This window comes from Haplochromis burtoni, unplaced genomic scaffold, assembly GCF_018398535.1.
Source record: "Haplochromis burtoni strain Fernald_Lab_line unplaced genomic scaffold, NCSU_Asbu1 Contig_393, whole genome shotgun sequence".
Lineage (NCBI taxonomy): Eukaryota > Metazoa > Chordata > Actinopteri > Cichliformes > Cichlidae > Haplochromis > Haplochromis burtoni.
In genome coordinates, this window is record NW_024582754.1 from 485,090 (window position 1) to 505,997 (window position 20,908).

General features: G+C 38.3%; 1 long non-coding RNA gene and 3 gene segments (V, D, J or C); all 4 read right to left on the bottom strand.

Annotated features, from left to right (window-relative positions):
* Positions 1-4,621: 4,621 nt before the first annotated feature.
* LOC121811981 lies at positions 4,622-6,274 on the bottom strand. The gene is made up of 3 exons (XR_006052783.1): positions 6,038-6,274; positions 4,964-5,928; positions 4,622-4,887 (listed from the first exon to the last, which is right to left on the bottom strand). It is a non-coding gene; the product is annotated as an uncharacterized LOC121811981 (long non-coding RNA).
* Positions 6,275-9,582: 3,308 nt separating this feature from the next.
* LOC121811985 lies at positions 9,583-10,376 on the bottom strand. The segment is given in 2 exon segments: positions 9,583-9,908; positions 10,014-10,376. Coding segments are annotated over 2 exon segments (360 nt in total).
* Positions 10,377-11,065: 689 nt separating this feature from the next.
* On the bottom strand, positions 11,066-11,762 carry LOC121811986. The segment is given in 2 exon segments: positions 11,066-11,391; positions 11,497-11,762. Coding segments are annotated over 2 exon segments (360 nt in total).
* A 55-nt stretch (positions 11,763-11,817) lies between these two features.
* On the bottom strand, positions 11,818-12,342 carry LOC106632567. The segment is given in 2 exon segments: positions 11,818-12,161; positions 12,275-12,342. Coding segments are annotated over 2 exon segments (396 nt in total).
* Between the last annotated feature and the right edge of the window lie 8,566 nt (positions 12,343-20,908).

Sequence of the window (20,908 nt, forward strand, 5' to 3'; positions counted from 1 at the left end):
ATACAGAGGTGTCAATGAAGACACTCTGACATTACATGTTTCTTTATTGTACACGTGTGTTAAGAAGAGGGAGGAGCTATCTTAGCATTTTCATGGGTTGTCACTGCTCTCTGCTGTTCAGTCGTTTTATTTAGACAAAGTCTTGTGTGACACACGGACAGCAGCCAGAGGAAAAGGGAAGGTTTACAACATGGTTTGGAGTGAGTAGCACTAACGCAAAGACAGGAGGCTGAGCTGGAGGTGACAGAGTTGAAAATGTTAAGGTTTTCATTGGGAGTGACCAGAATGGACAAAATCAGATACGAGTACATCAGAGGGATAGCTCAGGTTGAGTGATTGGGGGATTTTTAATGTTGATGTTTAATATTGGAGCTATCACGCAGCAAGAAGATCACAGAGAATATTTATGGATGTAGTGAAGGAGGCAGAGGGTTGTGTGACAGTAGAGAATGCTAGAGAAGACGACATTTTATCAAGGCTAACTGAAAAGGTTGCCTGAATAGTCAGAGAGGGGTTCCACTGAAGAGCTAGAAGCTCTTTCTGTTTGATAGGAATAGGACATTACTCTAAAATTATAATTGTGATTGCAAATAAAATCATCCTCATTCTGTTTCGTTTTTATTGGCTGTCTGACTCTTAGCCTGATCTCTGGTTTTAAAAAGCAACAAATGTAAAAGTTAGGCTTATTCTTCAAATTGACCCTCATATTTTGGGGACTGTTCACATCCATAGCAGTTATAAACACATTCTCCTTTCTTTGCTGATACCAGAGCATCATTACAAGGGAGGCATCATTATGCTTGCAGTTTATTTGGAGATGAAACTTTTTTTCATTCACTATCTTGGGGAGATTTGTGAAACACCACAGTGCTCACCTGACCTGCAGAAAGAACCTGGAGTCTCTTTTCCTTTAGAATAGGAAATTAAATGGGTAGAAATAGACAGAGCCAACAATGCAGGAAATGACACCAGAATGTGAGCAGTGATAAAAGGACCAAAGTGAGAGAAACTGTGTGAAAGCAGACTTTAGAACTGTCACGCCTCCTTTGTCAATCATGCAGGTGTGGTTTTGATGCTGTGTGCCACCAGCTTTTTGTAAAGCAGGCAGAGGAGTTGAAACACTGTGCCGACTCGCAGCACAGAAGTATTGTGCTGTGTTTGGCCGTTGCATGGCCTGTTATGTTAAATTTGCTCTTAAAGGTCTTTTCAAGAGTTGGGGCACCATATTGAAGCCGTCCAATCAGGTCCATTGTTCGCTGGCCTCCTGCTGCTGACTTGTGCTGGTACCAGTACATGTAGGGATAGTCACTCTCTCCATGGTAGCATTCGATCTGGGCTTGTTGTTGTTCTGGTTTTATCAGAAGATTTAAAGGTGTTTGCTGAATCACAAGTGATGACAGCGCACAGTCTAGAGGACAAAAACCAAACTGAAGGTTCACAGGAAGGATAAATATTGTTATGAGAAAGTACACATATCTTTTTTTTCTACCTACCTGTGAGCAAAGACAAAACCAAAATTCCAAACATTTCAAAACTTTACTGGAGAAAATCCTTAAATAGCAATGATCTATGTAACTGACTTGGAGATAGATATACAGAGGTGTCAATGAAGACACTCTGACATTACATGTTTCTTTATTGTACACGTGTGTTAAGAAGAGGGAGGAGCTATCTTAGCATTTTCATGTGTTTTCACTGCTCTCTGCTGTTCAGTCATTTTATTTAGACATAAAGTGTTTTGTGACACACGGACAGCAGCCAGAGTATTCCTATCTGTTTGATAGGAATAGGACATTACTCTAAAATTATAATTGGATTGCAAATAAAATCATCCTCATTCTATTTCATTCTTATTGGATTTCTGACTCTTAGCCTGATCTCTGGTTTTAAAAAGCAACAAATGTAAAAGTTAGGCTTATTCTTCAAACTGACCCTCATGATTTGGGGACTGTTCACATCCATAGCAGTTATAAACACATTCTCCTGTCTTTGCTGATACCAGAGCATCATTACAAGGGATGCACCATTATGCTTGCAGTTGTACTCTCTTGGGGAGATTTGTGAAACACCACAGTGCTCACCTGATCTGCAGAAAGAAACAGGAGTCTCTTTTCCTTTAGAATAGGAAATTAAATGGGTAGAAATAGACAGAGCCAGCAATGCAGGAAATGACACCAGAATGTGAGCAGTGATAAAGGGACCAAAGTGAGAGAAACTGTGTGAAAGTAGACTCTGGAACTGTCACTTCTCCATGCAGGTGTGGTTTTGATGCTGTGTGCCACCAGCTTTTTGTAAAGCAGGCAGAGGAGTTGAAACACCGTGCTGACTCGCAGCACAGAAGTATTGTGCTGTGTCTGCTGGATTAACATTGGAGATTACAAGCTGAGCTTTGGCCTTTGAATGGCCTGTTATGTTAAATTTGCTCTTAAAGGTCTTTTCAAGAGTTGGGTTTTCATAATGAAGCTGTCCAATCAGGTCCATTGTCCGCTGACCTCCTGCCGCTGACTTGTGCTGGTACCAGAACATGTAGGGATAGCTGTTGTCTCCATGGTAGCAATCGAGCTTGGCTTCTTGCTGTTGTGGTTTTATCAGAAGATTTAAAGGTGATTGCTGAATCACAAGTGCTGACAGCACAGTGTCTAGGACAAAAAGAAAGACTGGTTTGATATTGTCATGAGAAAGTACACACATCTGTTTATTTTCTACCTACCTGCAAACAAAGACAAAGACAATACAACAAACATTTTAAAATCCTTATAGCGATGCTTAATCTTCACTGTCGCTGCAGCGTTCTATATAACTATGATTTAGATATAGATATACAAAGCTATCAATGAAAGCACCCTGACACTACATCTTCCTTTATTGTACATTTGTGATGAGGAGGGAGGAGCTTTCTTTTTACTATGTTCATGTGTCACCACTGCTCTCTGCTGTTCAGTCTTTTGTTTAGACATAAAACATTTTAAAGAGACTGAAGGAAAAACGTTATTTGAACTTTATGGGTGAAAATGGAGAGCAGCATTTATAACTGAAAGCCAGGTTTCTTCCAAAGTGAAATTCATCACTTTCTTTGGAAATTGGTAATGGCAACCAATTTAATTTTGGGGGTTTTATCTGTAATGAAAACCTCAGTGTGAAACTTCTGTTCTTCTGCACATGCTCTACAGGTGTGTGGTGGTGGCTGCTTAATTATTTTGTTGCTTGGGCATAGATGTATGGATATAGATATATATTAAGCATGAAAATGACATGTGCAATGCTATGGCTTCCAGACTGAACAACTTATTTCTTTGCAATGCTTAGTGGGCGTGTCAGAAGTGTTTGTAGTAATCTGTAAATATAAACTCTGTGCAACCGAAGTTTTGCAAATAATGCATCCTTGAAGCATTTAGTACATTTTATCAAGGCAACATGCAGTTTGGATCAAAAATTATAGTCTGAAAACAGCCCAGCATTTTTTGCAGTTTCACTATTTTAACTTGGTACAGTTTCACAAAGTCTGTGCGGTTTCCTGTTGGGGTACTGTTATCTACCAGATCAGGATGAGGGTTTTTTGTATGAGAGCATCACCATCTTTATAACTGTGTATTCGTGCTGCTCCAAAATATTCTCCACTGTCTTCCGGGTGTCGTGGGTTCAGGATATGGAGATAAACTGTTTTTCTCCCATCTCCACTCACCTGAAAGTTGCCTTCAAATGGCTTCTCAACATTTAGATTTGTAAAATAGACGTAGGCAATCAGCTTCAGAGAGGTGTCGCCTTGTGAGCGCTGATACCAGAGAATGGTATCGTAATTAGTGATGTTATGAGTGAAGGTCAGGTTCACTTGTCTGTTTGGTTCCACTAACAGTTGAGTTGGAGACTGAGACAGCTGTTTGTCTTTGCTGAGACAAGCTCCTGGAGAAGAAGAGACGGGGGGGAAAAGGAGAAAGACATGAATATTTACCTTTTTTTTTTTTTTTCTTTTTTTCTTCACATAAACTGATTTTGTAAGAGTTCGGTTTTACCTTTAATCCAGAACACGATTAGGATGGCAACGATGAAACTAGATGGCTTCATGTTGGATGTCAGCACACAAATAGTGTCTTCAATGCTTTGAGAGTCAGAAGGAGAGACAGGAAGTGATGTAGTGAAATCAGAGTTGTTCATCAACAGCTTGTGTTTTTTTTTTTTGGGGGGGGGTGTACTCAATGACAAATGGACTGGTTTTTAAAATAAAAAATGTTTTTTGAGCAGAAATCCTTGCTATTGATGCTTAATTTAAGAATATAAAAATAATGCTGTTCCTCAAAGTCGGTTAGCTCAAAGTGTTGACACTGTGTTTCATGATGTCATCATTACTTCCCTCAAGTTAATTATTAACTGAAAAATTATAAATACGTTTTTTCTTTTAGTGTATAATCTGTTAGATTTCTTGTTATCCAGAAAGCCTCCTTGACAAATACTTCCTATAGCCGTGAGTCTTAGTGCTGCTGAATATGATGACTAATAGGTTCTTCTGTAACAGGAGACATTGGAAGAGGTTTTTGTTTAGAGCAGATGGGTGTTTGATGTACTGTGGTTGACTGGCAGCACAGAAATACGTTGCTGTATGTTCAGGTGCTTTTAGTTTGTTGATGAAAAGTGAGCCGTTCTTTTTATTCGAATTCAAATCCCCCTCTAATTTGAAATTTTCTCTAAACGGTTCCTCCGCGCTGTCATCTTTGAACTGTGTATATCCATATCCAACAAGTTTCAGAGCTGTCTCTCCGGGTAATCGCTGGTACCAAAGCATCACTCTGTAGTCACTTTTATCATGGGTGCAGATTAGCTGTACATCATCATTGACCTTTTTGATTACAGCAGACGGAGACTGACGGACCTCTATCCCCAGAGAGATGCCTGCTGTAAGCAGAGATAGAAAAATTAATGATTTTAAAATAAGCGAATGCAGTGTGTCGCGTCACCATGAAGCAGTTACCTGTGAGGAAAAAGAAAAAAAGAAATCTAATCATAATGTAGAGATGTGGCGATAAAGTCATGAATGTGCTGAAGCGTTTAAATTAAAACAGTCTCTGCTGAAAGCACCATGTCACTGAGCTGATTGCCATTTCAGGAAGAAGCTACGGTAGTAAGATGTAGGCAGAAGGGGAGTGGCTTCAGCTGGAGATGAAGATATTTTAGTTTTTAATTCTTTTATTGTTTAGCTTGTTAAATATCAGAAAATATGGAAAATGCTCATAATCCTTTTCTAAAAGTCCCGCCAATGATAAATGTTTTGATGAGCAAAGATTTACTGCATTGTAAATATAAAACAAACCTCAAACTTGGGAATGTTAGCAGTTTTTTTTAGATGGTGTATCATTGCAGTCCTGCAGGTTATACAGAATATATGCTCTTATTTTAATCATCCATATAAGATATGCTGCTTTAAAAGATTTTTATTTATTAGAAATAATTACCTTTTATTATGAGTAATTGGAAAAAATCAACAAAATAATATGTCAATTAAAAACCAAAAGTACAAAACCAGGTGTCTGATGTCAGTTTGTTTCCATTCTGGTTTCAAACCACTGATGGTTCCAGATTATGGAGTTTTTGTAATGTTCACAGAGGATTTCTGTCATTGTGCTTTGCTTGCTGCGCAGTAGTAGACGGCACTGTCCCCTTGTTGTGCAGCGTTGGCTATCTGAGAGCTGTTTTTTGCTGTACTCCCAGTCAAATCTCCAGAAATAATGAAATTGCTTTTGTACTGATCTTCCATTGTGACTTGTTTGTGGTACAAATACCCGATGAGTTTCATGGCTGTTTCCCCGGGTGGACGCTGGTACCAGAGCATCACATAGTAGTCAGTTTTATCATGGATGCAGAAAATCTGCACTTTTGAACTAACATTCGCGATGATATCAGAAGAAGACTGACGGACCTCAAGCCCGAGAAAAACCCCTAGACCAAAAAAGAAAAGAGAAGCTTTTGATAGCCAATAAATTAAAACAAATACAAAAATCTGTTATTTCCAGGCTTTAAAGAAATTGACATCTTTTAAAATTTTTACCTGGTAGGCAGCAGAAAATTAGAAAGCAGATCATTTTATCTTTAACAACATAAAGCCTTTAGACTTTCTAAGCATTTAGAAGCTTGATAAACAGAGTTTAGTGGATTTAAAAGACTAGAATTAGATCACACCAAGTGTTTATACTAAGAATTAACAGCCCAGCTGACATAACTGAGGTTTAAGAAGGAAAGGATGTGATGATGATACGTCATTGCTGGGAGGAGTTTTCTCTTCAACTGATGTTTCCCTGAAGATTTCTGTGTGCTGGAATAGAACAACATTCTTGTTTACAGATTGAAAAACTGATTTAAATCCTATTTGACTGACTATAACAACCATAAATTGTCATTACTTAGGCTGTGCAGTCTTTAAGGATATCTGAATTAGAGTATTTCACGAGCACTGCATAGTAGTGTCTTACTGCATGAATATGTTTAGTGATGATGTCTTTGCAACTACTAGTGGCAGAAAAGGAAATGTGAACCTTTATAAGGCTTGGAGGAGTGTCTGCTCCTTGGTTTTGTAAACAGTATGTGCTTTAAAAACATCCAACATGGATCAAGTCAAACGACGACCACTACAGCAGGTGCATGGGAGCATGTCTTGTCAAAACCACCAATGATAAAAATTATGTGGAGTTTTTGTAAAGTTCAGAGGCGCTTTCTGTCATTGTGTTTTGCTTGCTGCACAGTAGTACACTGCACTGTGCTCTCGTCCTTTGACTTGGATAGTTAGTGAGCCATTCTTTGCAGAATCGCCCCCAAGATTTCCAGTGATACTGAAAAGATCTCTATATTGTTCTTCAAGTGTGACAGCTACATAGTTTAAAAACCCAATGAGCTTCATAGCCGTGTCTCCAGGCGACTGCTGGTACCAGAACATCATCCTGTAGTCAGTTTTATCATGAGTGCAGAAAATCTGAACTTTGTCACTAGCCTTTGCGACGATATCAGAGGAAGACTGACGAACCTCAATCCCCAGACTAACACCTAGAACAAAGATAAAAGAGAATTTTAGCTTATGAAGGTTGATGCATTTTAGAGAAACAAGCCAAAAAACAGAGTGCAAGTGTTTCCTTAAATACTTAAAGAAATTAGCACCTTTTCAAATTATTACCTGACAAGTAGCAGAAAATTAAAAGGGAGATCATCTTTTCTGTATTCAAAGCTTGACTTTAGATGTGTTTAGAAACTTTATATAAGATTTTAGTGGCTATGAGTTAATGAAATTGGACCACGCAATTGTTTATACTGAGAATCATCTGCCTGTCTGACATGACTGAGGTTTAAGAAGGGAGGAGATGAAGAATCATCACTTTATTGCAGATGAAACTGCAGATTGCTGGGCGGAGCTTTCTCTAAGTAAACTGTCATGTTTGTGCTTTTCTGTGGTTTTTGTGTAAATGTGCCTTTTAGTTGTATTTAAAAATAGATTTAATTGTCGGCATTACTATTAACAGTGTTACAAAAAAATCTAAATTGTGATTAATTATACAGTATTTCAGGATGTGTGAATTAGAGTTTTACAAGTCTAAAGATGGATCTGTGTGTTTCCTACAGGTAAAAAGTAATCTTTCATATGGAGATGCTTTGTTTAAGTATGTGAAAGAGTGCTCTAATATGTGCTTCCTTCCTGGTTATGTAAATTGTACTTAAATTACATGCTTAGTTAAATGAAATAGTGGTTGTATTGTAGCTTGACTAACACAGGTGGTGGGAGCTTGTCTTATCAAAACAAGCAATGATCAAATATGTGAAGCTTTTGTAAAGCTCAAAAAACCTTTTTGTCATTGTGTGTTGCTGCACAGTGGCAGAAAGTGCTCGTGTCCTTTGACTTGAGCCATTCTTTGCAGCATCTCCACCCACAGTTCCAGTGATATTGAAATGATCTCTATGTTGTTCTGCAAATGTGACAGCTGGATAGTTTAATTACCCAGTGAGTTTTATAGCCGTCTCCCTGCAGCTGTTGGGATCAGAGCATCACCCTGTAGTCAGCTGGGATCTAACCAAGATGTGGGAGGAGTCTGTTCAGCTTAAAACCATCCACTTTGATGATTTCATGGTTCTGAGTTTTTGTATTAAAGAAAGGTGTTTTCTACTCAGTGTGCATAGCTTGCTGCACAGTAATACACTGCACTGTGCTCAGGCTTTAGGTCCACTATAAACATAGAAGCATTCTTTGGTTTACTTCCACTCAAGTCTCCTGTAATATTAAAATGTTTCTCAAATGATTTCTCGTGCTCTTTGTTGTTGTAGTTTAAATGTCCAATGCGTTTCAGAGCTTGGTCTCCAGGGGATTTTTGGTACCACTGCATGAATGTGTAGTCGGTCTTTCCATGGCTGCAGACCAGCTGGACTTCGTCTCCACGAGTTCTGAAAACTTCCACGGGTGTTTGGTGGACTTCAACACCCAGACAAAGACCTAGAAGGAGAGAAAATGAACAATAAACCTATAGATGGGTAACCTATAGAGAATATAAAGTGGGATTCTTAAATAGTGAATGTGATTACCAGTGAGCCAAAACAAACTAAATAATGTCAGCATGATGAGCTTCTGTCTGAAAGCAGCACAGTAAGTGACTCTAACATTTTCCCATGCACACTTTTATTGACACCCCCCTCTTTGAAGTAGCTACTGCATGTTTAGATATCAGTATTTCTTGAGCTCCATCGCCACCTACTGGAAGTACATAACAGTCAAGTCATTGAATCCCTCCAGAATATAAACAAATAAATATGAGAGGATATCTTGGAAAAAGTCAAACACCATGTTACTGGGGTAATGTTAAATCTTGTGCAGAGGACAGTGATTATCATGTTGCATGACTATATTCAAGAACAACTGTACGTTGAATCCTTGTAATCATATCTCAGTCCTGTTATCTGGAAAATGGGCCTTGATGCAGTGGACACTGAATAACCACTACGCTACAGATGTAGGGCCAATTTATTAAGGACTGAAAATAACAAAGATGGAAATTGAACCCCAAAACAGCTGGTGTACCAGAAGGTTATTTTTCAAAACCTAAAGCCTAAAGAATGGTTCAGAAATTTCTCTGAATATTTTCAAAACCTGTAGAGATGCTTTGTGTCTAAACATTAAGTGTCACAGAAGCATTAGCATATTCTGTACCAAATTATGCAGAACTTGTAAATATGAATTACCATGGAATTCCCTGTACCGTGAACCCTATGCTGACAGAAAATAAGAAGACGGATCATTTTGTTGGTGTTGACAAAAATCAGATCTCTTGTTGCAATTCCTAGGGGTAGTAAAGGGAATACAGATATTCATAAAGCTTTCAGGAGTAAGTCATTGTCAGTTAATCATGATGGTTATGTCAAATAAAGTTGCACATATTTGCTCATTTGTGCATCCTTGCTGCTTTTGCAAACTGCTTATTATATTAGTGCAATTTTGCATGAATGGATCAATCCATAAGAAAACTACTCAAGCAGGTGCTTGAGAACATCTCTTATCAAAACCACAATGATAAAAAAAAAAAAATCATCTGGAGTTTTTGTAAAGTTCAGAGGGACTTTGTGTCATTGTGCTTTACTTGCTGCACAATAGTACGTTGCACTGTGCTCTTGTCCTTGAGCTTTCTTGACTATCAGAGAACCGTTTTTTGCTGTACTCCCACTCAGATCGCCACCGATTTCAAAATTATCGTTATTTTCATCTTCAAATTTTGGAGTGTTGACGTTTAAAAACCCAATGAGTTTCATAGCTGTCTCTCCAGGTGACTGCTGGTACCAGAGCATCATCCTGTAGTCGGTCTTTTCATGGCTGCAGAAAATCTGCACTTTGGATCCGACATCAGTGATGAACTCAGAGGGAGTCTGACGGACCTCTACACCCAGACAGACACCTGGATAGAGAATGAAGAAAATATTATTTTTAAATTACAACAAATGATATATATTTAATGAAATGATTTCCATGTTCAGAAGATAAATGGTAAACAAGCTATTACCTGTCAGGCAACAGAAAAAGAAAAAATTAATCATGTTGACCTTCCTTTGATAAAGTTTCTAAGAGTTTAAACATTTAAATTGCTGGGATTTGACATCAGATCATATGACTGATCCCACAGAGGTTTAAGAGGAAAGTGCTGTGAACACTATGCTTTCTTGGATCTTACCAAGATGTGGGAGGAGTGTGTTTCATTTTAAAAGGGTTTTTCTTTCTTCTTGTGTATAGTAGACTGCACTATGGTTAGGTGCCTTTAGCTCGACTACAAACGGAACACTGAGTAACTTTAGCATTCAACACTTTTCTCGACACCCTCCTCTTTGAAGTAGCTCCTGCATGTTTAGATATTAGTATTCATTGAGCTCCATCGCCACCTAGCGGAATGACAGTCTTTTCTAATATCCTATTAAAATGTATGCCTGCTTCTATCAGAGGTTTTGGTTGCATTTTCTAGACTCTCTTAACAGTTGATTTGAGCTGTTTTTCCTTTGTTTGTTTTTTTCTTGATTTTTTTTTTTTATACACATCAGCTGGATTTTAGTAGACTTTGTCAATGATTGAGGAACCTGTGAAAAATACCATCAGAATCCTTAAAGAATATAAAGCAAGGAAAGAAAAAAAGACCTGAATTGAAACCCAAAAATCTGTATAAGAATGTTATTTGTCAGCAAGTTTAAGAGAGCCGAGCCTTTGGGCTGTGCAAGCCCACATAGTCCTTCTATTTTATGTCTTCTTTTCTCATACATCATTATCTCAGTTTTTTCACCTCATAAAGGAGCTCATAAAGGGGTTTGGCAACTATTTTGAAACAGACCTCTGACCCTTAATGTTGATGGTTATGTCAAATAACGTTGTTTTTTTTGTTTTTTTTTTGTGTTGCTTATTTGGGATTCCTTCTTAGTTGTATGAACGGTGTATTAGTACACGTATTAGTAAATGTGACTGGATTAAGCCACAAAACAATCACTCAAGCAGGTGTTTGAGAACTTGTCTCATCCAAACCACAAGGATAAAAAAATATTGAGTTTTTGTAAAGTTCAGAGGGACTTTGTGTCATTGTGCTTTACTTGCTACACAATAGTACGTTGCACTGTGCTCTTGTCCTTGAGCTTTCTTGACTATCAGAGAACCGTTTTTTGCTGTAATCGCACTCAGGTCGCCAGTGATTTCAAAATTATCGTTATTTTCATCTTCAAATTTTGGAGTGTTGACATTTAAAAACCCAATGAGTTTCATAGCCGTCTCTCCAGGTGACTGCTGGTACCAAAGCATCACTGTGTAGTCGGTCTTTTCATGGTTGCAGAAAATCTGCACTGTGGCTCCAACGTCTGTGATGAACTCAGAGGGAGACTGACGGATCTCGAATCCCAGACAGACACCTGGATAGAGAATAAAAAGATTATTTTTAAATCGCAACAGATGATACATTTAATGAAACCATTTCCGTTGTCAGAGGATTTTATTGTATGCAAATATGTTATTACCTGTCAGACACCAGAAAAAGAGAAAATGAATCATTATGTTGTTTCTTTGGTAAGAAACATTTATTTATGGATTTAAACTGCTGGGATTTGACATCAGATAACCTGACTGACCCCACAGAGGTTTATGAGGAAGTGAAGTGGGAGGAGCATGTTTGGCATTTTAATGTCAGCATGATGAGCTCCTGTCTGTGAACAAAACACCAGTTGACTCTTACTAACACCCCCTTCTTTTAGGCAACTATGCTTAGATGTCAGTATTTCTTGAACTCCAGCGCCACCTACTGGAGGACATAAAAGTCATCTCTAATATCAGATTAATTGTCAGGCAGTTTTTGTACAGCTTCTCCTACTTCTCACACCACAGTGCATGCTGACAGCACAAAAATACACACCGCTGTCATTCTGCTGCAAGTTATTCACAGTAAGAGCTCCGTTCTCAATGGCTTCTTTAATGGCTGAATATTTGTTTTCAGGCGCCCCGCCATAGTCCGGGTTCCCACGAAATACTGTGTAGACAATGAGCCTCATGGTCTCTCCTGGTCTTTGAATGTACCAGTACATCTGAGTATAACGTATATCTTTGCTGTGGCTGCAGTTCATCTCTGCAGCTTTGTTGAGGAAACCCCAGCTGATTTCAGGGTATTGAATCACATCCTGGGAATGACCTGTGGAAAAAAACCAAAGTAATTCTGATCTTTCTTTGAGAAATGTTCTTCAGCCAATACATTTAAAAAATGAAAGCTTAGGAATCTATTGCACAGTTAATATGTCCATGTACCTTGCAGCCACAGAGATGAGACAACAATCGTTATGAGCACTTGAGCAATCATAGGGATAATCTACAAGGAGATGCAGCTGGTGTTGTAAATATAAGACCTGCTGCTATTTATAATGGTAGAGGGAGGCTACAGGCATTACTTCAGTTACTTCACAGTAAGGACCTCCCATTCCAATATAGGATTAGATTATTGGTTAGAATATAGGTGCAAACACATGTGAGCTCTAAAAACGATGAGATTTTTTGTATTAAGGAGCAGTGATATGCAGCACTGTGGTAAATGGCAGCACAGAAGTACACTGCACTGATGTTCACAGTGAGATCTTTAATTGCTAATGTGCAGTTCTGGCCTTTATTTGCACTCCCATTTGTTTTCACATTGAGTGCAGGCTCTAGAATGAATTCTGAACTGCATCACAAACATACTGCTACCTTATGAAAGGACTTTAGGGAAGGGTAAGTCCTCAAGACTGCAAAAAGAGGTTATTTGTATTTCTTTTAAGCTACTGTATATGCATTTGCCCTGAGAATGTGTTAATTCAAAATGTCCTTATTAGCAAATGTAATGTTTGGGACTAGTTATACATGACATGCAGGTTTTTAAATAGACTTACATTACGGGTATGTTTAGTTTAAAACAATCCTCTTTGATCACTTGATGGGTCTAAGTTTTTGTATTAAGGGGAGGGTTTTTTATCGCTAATTTCATCATCAGTGTGCATCGCTAGCTGCACAGTACTACACTGCACTGTGCTCAGGTGCCTTTAGATAGACCACTTTAGGTATGGTACGCTGTTAAGTTTTGTGATTACACACTGCATGAGTGTGTAGTTAACTTTCCATGGACACAAACCAAGCTAGACTGTCTTCAGGTTTTTGGAAAACATTTAAAAAATGTTTGGTAGACCTTAACACCAAGAAAAACCCTTAGAAAGAGAGAAAAACTATACATGATATGAAGTGTGACTCCTAAATCATAAATGTGATTACTAATATGCTAAAACAAACTGGATGTCATCATGATGAGCTTCTGTATGAAAGCAGAATACTGGGTGACTCGAATATTTGCCAGTTACTGCAGTCCAGCGCCACCTACTGGGAGGACATAAAAGTCAAGTCATTTCTAGTATTAGTTTAATGGTCAGTTTTCGTACAGCTTCTCCTACTTCTCACATCACTGTGGATGCTAACAGCACAAAACTACAGACCACTGTCATTTAGCTGTGAATGATTCACAGTGACAGCCCCACTTCCAACTATTTCTTTGCTGGCTCAGTGTTTGTTTTTAAAGTGTACGTAGACGATAAGGGTCATGGTCTCTCCTTCTCAAACCACTTAGTTTTTGTTTTGTCAGGGGTCCCACCATAATCTGACTTCAGCCAAATTGTGTCAAGGATGAGGCTGGAACAAGACCTGTAAGAAAAAAAAAGAAAGAAAAAAAAAGGCTTTTCTTCACAGTAAGGACCTCCCATTCCAGTTATGGATTATAATCACAGGACCAATGTTGGTTAGAATAAAGGTGCAAGCGGCTGTGAGCTGTAAGAGATAAAGACTAAGAGTGAAGTGGTTTTTGTATTGAGGAGCAGTGATATATAGTACTGTGGTATCTAGCAGCACAGAAGTAAACTGCACTGCTGTTCAGGGTGAGATCTTTTATTATTAATGTGCAGGTTTGGTGTGGATTTGCACTCCCTTTGATGTCGACCCTCCATCCAGGCTCTGGTGCTCCTTGGCTTACTACCATGTATCCCAGGAAATGAAGCTGTTTGCTTTTTGTTTGCTTGTACCAGAGGATCCGATCATAGCCAGCTATACTGTGTGAACAGTTGATCTCAGCTGTTTGTTCTTGATTTTTATACATATCAGCTGGAGTCTGGAAGACTTGGTCACTGAGTGAGGAACCTGTGAAAAATATCAACAAAAACCCCACAACAATGTAAATCAAGCTGTATAAGAGGAAATCGTGAAAAACTGAAAAGTTAAGAGTGCATTACCTGACACGAGGATAATGTTAAAGGTTATGCAGAAGAAAGTGATCATCATGTTGCTTTGCATGATTAAGGAACAGTCCTCTTAAGTCTACTGTGCTCTCATAGCTGTACATTCAGTCTGCTTGATCATTCACGTGTAATTTTTGGTAAACCCTCCCATCAGGAAAATCGGGCAGTCGATGCAGTGGTATCTAGAGCACGCCTCCATCTGCCACCTTACTGACAGGACTTCAAATAGCAAAGACCTGAGCTGAAAAGAAATTTGTAAGAGAATATTAAGTCAGAACCTTATGGAACATGTCCCTCCAACAAAAATATATTTTTAAAGACTGTTCAGTGATGCATTTAATCCAGAATACAGAATGCAATTTCAAATTATTGAAAGAAGGCATCATTCTGTCTGTATTAACTTAATTGTTTTAGAAATTATTAGAAACTGATAATTAGTGGCTGTATGTGTAAGTAACTGGAATTTGATTATATCAAGTGGGAGGAGTTTTATCTTGGAGAAAGTGTCATATTTGTGTTCTGTGAGTGTTTCTGAGCCACTCGAGTAAAAGTTGCGCACTGAAAGATGTACTGGTTGTCTTTACTATATGTGGTGTTAAAAAATCAAATTCATCTTTTGCCTGAATAATATCTAGAATTTATGATTAGATACATTGCGCAGCCTTTAAGATTTGTGAATTGTAGTATTTTACGTACTAAGATCACTGCATAAAGAGGTCTTTGCAACTCTTAGTACCACAAAAGTCAAAGTAAACTTTGTCATCTCTGCTGTATCCAATGCAGCATACAGAGAGACGAGACGACGAGGCTCCGGTTACATCAGTGTAAAAACGAGCTAATAAATAGATAAAAGAAGGAGGGAGAAGAAAATAAATAAATATACGCTTAAGAGTTACAATTAGAATTTACAATTTATAATTTGGAGTGGTTTAAAGTGACCAGTGTAGCAGCTTGTAAACCCAGAGCAAAAAAGATTGTCCATAGAGCAGCAGTGGTTTACACACCAGAGGTAGTGGTGTGTAAAGTGCAAAAAAGTCAGTTAACAGATTGTGTGAGTATGTGTGGTGAGGGGGAGAGGGAGGTCTGGTGGCGAGTTCAAAAGGGACTGCAAAGATATTAGAAACAGGGGTATATCAGTACAGTTTTGTACAAATCAATCGAACCACAAAACAACAGCTAATGCAGGTGTTTGAGAATGAATGTGGAGTTTTTGTAGAGTTCAGAGGGACTTTTTGCCACTGTGCTTCTCTAGCTGCACAGTAGTACACTGCACTGTGCTCTTTTTGTGTCACTTTGACTATCAGAGAGCCATTTTTTGCTGTGTTGCCACCCAGATTTCCATTTATATCGAAATGATTTTTATATTGGTCTTCGTCAAATGTGACAGCTTGGTAGTGTAAAAACCCAATGAGTTTCATAGCTGTCTCTCCGGGTGGCTGCTGGTACCAGAGCATCACCCTGTAGTCAGTCTTTTCATGGCTGCAGAGAATCTCCACTTTGGATCTGACATCAGTGATGATCCCAGAGGGAAACTGACGGACCTCAATACCCAGACAGACACCTGAATAGAGAATGACAAAAGATTGCATTTAAAGGAAAGGAGATTAGACATTTAAGGAAAGAAATTCCACTTTCTGAAGAGCTTATTGTGTGCAAACAAGGCATTATTACCTGTCAGGCACCAGAAGAAGAGATGATGAATCATGCTGACACTTTGCTGATAAAGATGTTTAAGATTTTTAGGGATTTAAATTACTATGATTTGATGTCAAACCCCCACTGATCTTTCTTAAAGTTTAAAATTAAAGTGAAGTAAAACACTATACTGGCTGGGATCTAACCAAGAGGTGGGAGGAGTAGCTTCAGTTTAAAACATCCACTTTTATTAATGGTTCTGTTTTGTTTCAAGGGGAGGGGTTTTCCTTTCATTGTGCATAGATAGCTGCACAGTACTATACTGCATTGTGCTCAGGTGCTTTTAGATCAACAATAAACTGAGATGCGTTCTTTTCTTTCTCTGCTCTCAAATCTCCAGTAATATTGAAGTGTTTCTCTAACAGTTCCTCATTGTCTTTGGACTATAGCAGCAATGTATTTCAGAGCTTGGTCTTCTGTAGCATGAGCATGTAGTTGGATTTTCCACGGCTGCAGACCAGCTAGGTCTGTCTCATACTGTTCTGAAAAATTTCAGAGGTGCTTGGTGAACTTCCTTACTAGACCCCCACCATCTGTACTGTGTGAGTGTGAGACATGTTAAAATCCAGTGGCACGAAGGCATTATACAATAAAATAATGTGATTAATACATAAATAAAAGAAATTCCTATACAGAGGCTACAGGTATTACTTCAGTTACTTCACAGTAAGGAATTATTAATGTGATGTAATGAGGACTTGAGCAATCATAGTGAGACTACAATGAGATATAGCACCTATTTCAAATTTTTAAGCCTGCTACTGTTTATAATGGTAGGTGAAAGTTAAAGGCTTTGCTTCACAGCAAGGATCTCCTATTCATGATTGTAATCACAAGATCAATGTTGGTTAGAATACAGGTGCAGGTGGTAAGTGATAAAAATTGGTAGTGAGGAGGTTTTTGTATTGTGGATCAGTGACATGTAGCACTGTGGAATCTAGCAGCACAGAAGTACACAGCACTGCTGTTCATGAAGAGCTCTTTAATTATCAGTGTGCAGGTCTGGTCTTTATTTGCATTCCCACCAATTGTCACAGTCACTCCAGGCTCTACAGATGAGCTTGTTCCCAACATGTATCCCAGGAACTGCAGTTGGCCGGTTTTTGTTTGCTTGTACCAGAGGATTATTATAGGTGTCTATACTGTGTGAACAGGTGATCTCAGCTGTTTGTTCTTGATTTTTATACATATCAGCTGGATCTGGTGAGACTTGGTCACTGAGTGATGAACCTGTGAAAAATATCAATGAAAACATCACAAAAAATGACAACAAGGAATATGAGAGTGAATGTTGGAAAATGGAAAAGTTAAAGTGCATTACCTGACACCAGGATGATGTTAAAGCTTATGCAGAAGAAAGTGATCATCATGTTGTGTTGCATGACTGACATTCATGAACATTATGTCTTCTGCTACATTCAGTCTGCTGATCATTCACGTGTAATTTTTGGGTAAACCCTCCCATCAGGAAATCGGCAGTGATGCAGTGGATTCTGAAGAGCCACTGCACTACAGACATGCTGCCACCTTATGACAGGACTTCAAATAGCAAAGACCTAAACTGAACAGAGATGTGTAACACAAATCATAATGTGGATGGTTATTTCATTAGGACTGTGCAAGCTCCCTGTAGTGGTTCTAATCTGTGGTTATACACTTGTGACCATGTTAGAAGGTAAAGACTCTACAATAATAATAAGATCATGTCCCAGTGTAATAAAACTATCACATTGGTACAAACACCAAATCAAGTTTAAAGAGAACTAGCAACTATTTCTTCCGTTTGGCAACAAACAGCATTTTGATGCAGCACTACTTCAGGCAGATGTTCTGCAAAACAGTCATTTTTCCTATTGGTTAACATGATGAACAAGTACACAGTCATAATTGTTTTAAAATTTCTCAGATTATTTTGAAATATAATTTTTTGAATGTAATTATTAAGAAATATAATGTTTGACATGCTACAGCTTTAATCAGCTTTAATCAGCTTGTTAATTTTGCAGACAGTTTTTCTCATCATCAGTTCATTGATACATTTAATTCAAGAGAACAGAAATGATGATGGAAACAACAAGTTTAAAGGCTTCATGTTTGATGTCAAACAACATGTTCATTCATATCCAACATGAAGGTGGTCTGTGGGGGTGGAGGTGCAGCCTTATTATGTCCTCTTTCATTTGCACTGATATTGCTTTAGATTTTATACTGAATTGTGAGTTTGAAGCTACTAAATACAGTTCAACACTTTGACTAAACAGGCTGGCATAGCCATGAAACTACTTCTCAGTCAACTACTCAGTGAAATATTGAAAATGGGAGACTGTTCAAAGCTGTAGTTCATAAACATTTAAAGCAGTGCTTGCGTTAAATCCATTTAATTAAAGTTGAAAGTCAGCACTTTGATCACATCTTTTTTGTGTGCGTTTAATTTAAAGTCCACTGGTGATTTACAGAGACAAAATTACAAAAATTGTGCGAAATAATTCTGAATCTGTATATTCAAGCGTCAACTGAATATTTTATTGTTTATTCTTTCCTATTTAACTTTATCCATATTTTCTGTTCTGCTAATCTTCACTGTTTCACTGTTGGTCATGTCAAGATGCAAAGATTTGTTTCATGTAAAACTAAAACTAGCAAACTTACCATCTGTTTTTCTAGTGATGAATTACTGTGAGCTTAAGTTCCAGCATGAATCTCTATTCTCTTATTTCACCTGAATTATCCAAAAAACTTGGGTTGCTTTTAAGTTTTTATTACACACTAGAAATCTCATTAGTCTGGTAAAATTGTAATAAGCCAGTAAAACTGTATCAAAAGTAAAAACCAAAAACCACAAAAACAGGTGTCTCAAATCAGTTTATTTTCTTTTTTCAAACCACTGATGATTCCAGGCTGTGGGGTTTTTGTAAAGTTCAGACAATCTTTTTGTCATTGTGCATATCTAGCTGCACAGTAGTACACTGCACTGTGCTCATGTTGTGTCACTTTGACTATCAGAGAGCCATTTTTTGCTGTATCCCCACTCAAATCTCCTGTAAAATCAAAATGATCTTTATATTGGTCTTGGTCAAATGTGAAAGCTTGGAAGTTTAAAAACCCAATGAGTTTCATAGCTGTTTCTCCGGGTGGCTGCTGGTACCAGAGCATCACCCTGTAGTCAGTCTTTTCATGGCTGCAGAAAATCTCAACTCTGGATCCAACATTTGTGATGAACTCAGAGGGAGTCTGACCAACCTCTACACCCAGACAGACACCTGGATAGAGAATGAAGAAAATTCAATTTAGACCATAACCCGACACATTTAATGAAACCATTTCCATGTTAACATCGCCTGAATAGACAAACATAAAAAATTCTGGTTAAATTACAACAGATGATACACTTAATGACACAATATAAATGTAAACAGGATCTTATGGTGTGTAAACAAGGTATTACCTGTCAGGCACCAGAAAAAGAGAAAAACAATCATTGTGACCTTCCTTTGATAACGTGTCCTTAAATTGAACTTCCTGTGTTTTGATGTCGGACTTTACTGATCTGTCTTAAACTTTAAGATGTAATTGAAGTGAACACTATACTGGCTGGGATCTAACCAAGAGGTGGGAGGAGTATGTTCAGTTTAGATCCATCAGACCATTAAAGTGGGTGGTTTTGAGTTTTGGTATTACAGGGAGGGGTTTTCCTCTCAGTGTGCAAAGCTTGCTGCACAGTAATACACTGCACTGTGCTCAGGTGCCTTTAGGTCCACTATAAACAGAGAAGCATTCTTTGCGTCATCTCCACTCAAATCTCCACTAATATTAAAATGTGTCTAAAACGATTCCTCGTGCTCTTTGTTGTTGTAATATAAATGTCCAATGCGCTTCAGAGCCTGGTCTCCAGGGGATTTCTGGTACCACTGCATGAGTGGGTAGTCGGTCTTTTCATGGCTGCAGATCAGCTGCACTTTTTCTCCAGGTGTTCTGAAAACTTCCAAAGGTGTTTGGGAAACTTGAACACCCAGACAAACACCTAGAAACAGAGAAAATGAATAATCAGCATATAAACTAAATATAATTTGGGATCCTTGGATGATAAATGTGATTACCAGTGAGCCAAAACAAACTGAATAATGTCAGCATGATGAGCTTCTGTCTGAAAACAGAACAGTGAGTGATATGAACATTTTCCCCATGCACACTTTTATTGACGCCCTCGTCTTGAAACCAGCTGCTAAAGGTTTTGATGTCAGTATTTCTTGAGCTTCATCGCCACCTACTGGAGGACATAAAAGTCAAGTCATCTCTAATATCAGATTAATTGTTGAGCAGTTTCTGTACAGCTTCTCCTACTTATCACATCACTGTGTTTGCTGACAGCACAGAAATACACACCACTGTCATTCTGCTGCAAATCATTCACAGTTAGAGCGCCGTTCTCAGCTTTTGCTTTTAGAGCTGAATATTTGTTTTTAGGCGCCCCACCATAGTCGGGCACCCCACCCAAAGCTGTGTAGACGATGAGTCTCATGGTTTCGCCCGGTCTTTGAATGTACCAGTACATCTGGTTATGAGATATATCTTTTTTGTGGCTGCAGTTCATCTCTGCAGCTTCATTAACATAACTCCATCTGATTTCAGGTTGTTGAGTCACATCCTGGGAAAAACCTGAAAGAAGAAAATATAAATGAATATTTAAAAATACTCTGAGCAAACGTGTTCATGTCTTACACGAACAAAAATGATTAATGTTTATGTACCTTGAAGCCACAGAGATGAGAATATGAAAGCGATGACCGGTTGAGCAATCATAGTGTTATTGTACAATGTGATGGGAGAGATTTTCATTATTTAAGTCTCCTGCTTTTTATAATGGTAGGTGGAGGTTAAAGGCTGTTCCTCACAGTAAGGACCTCCCATTCCCTTACTGGGTTATAATCACAAAACCAAT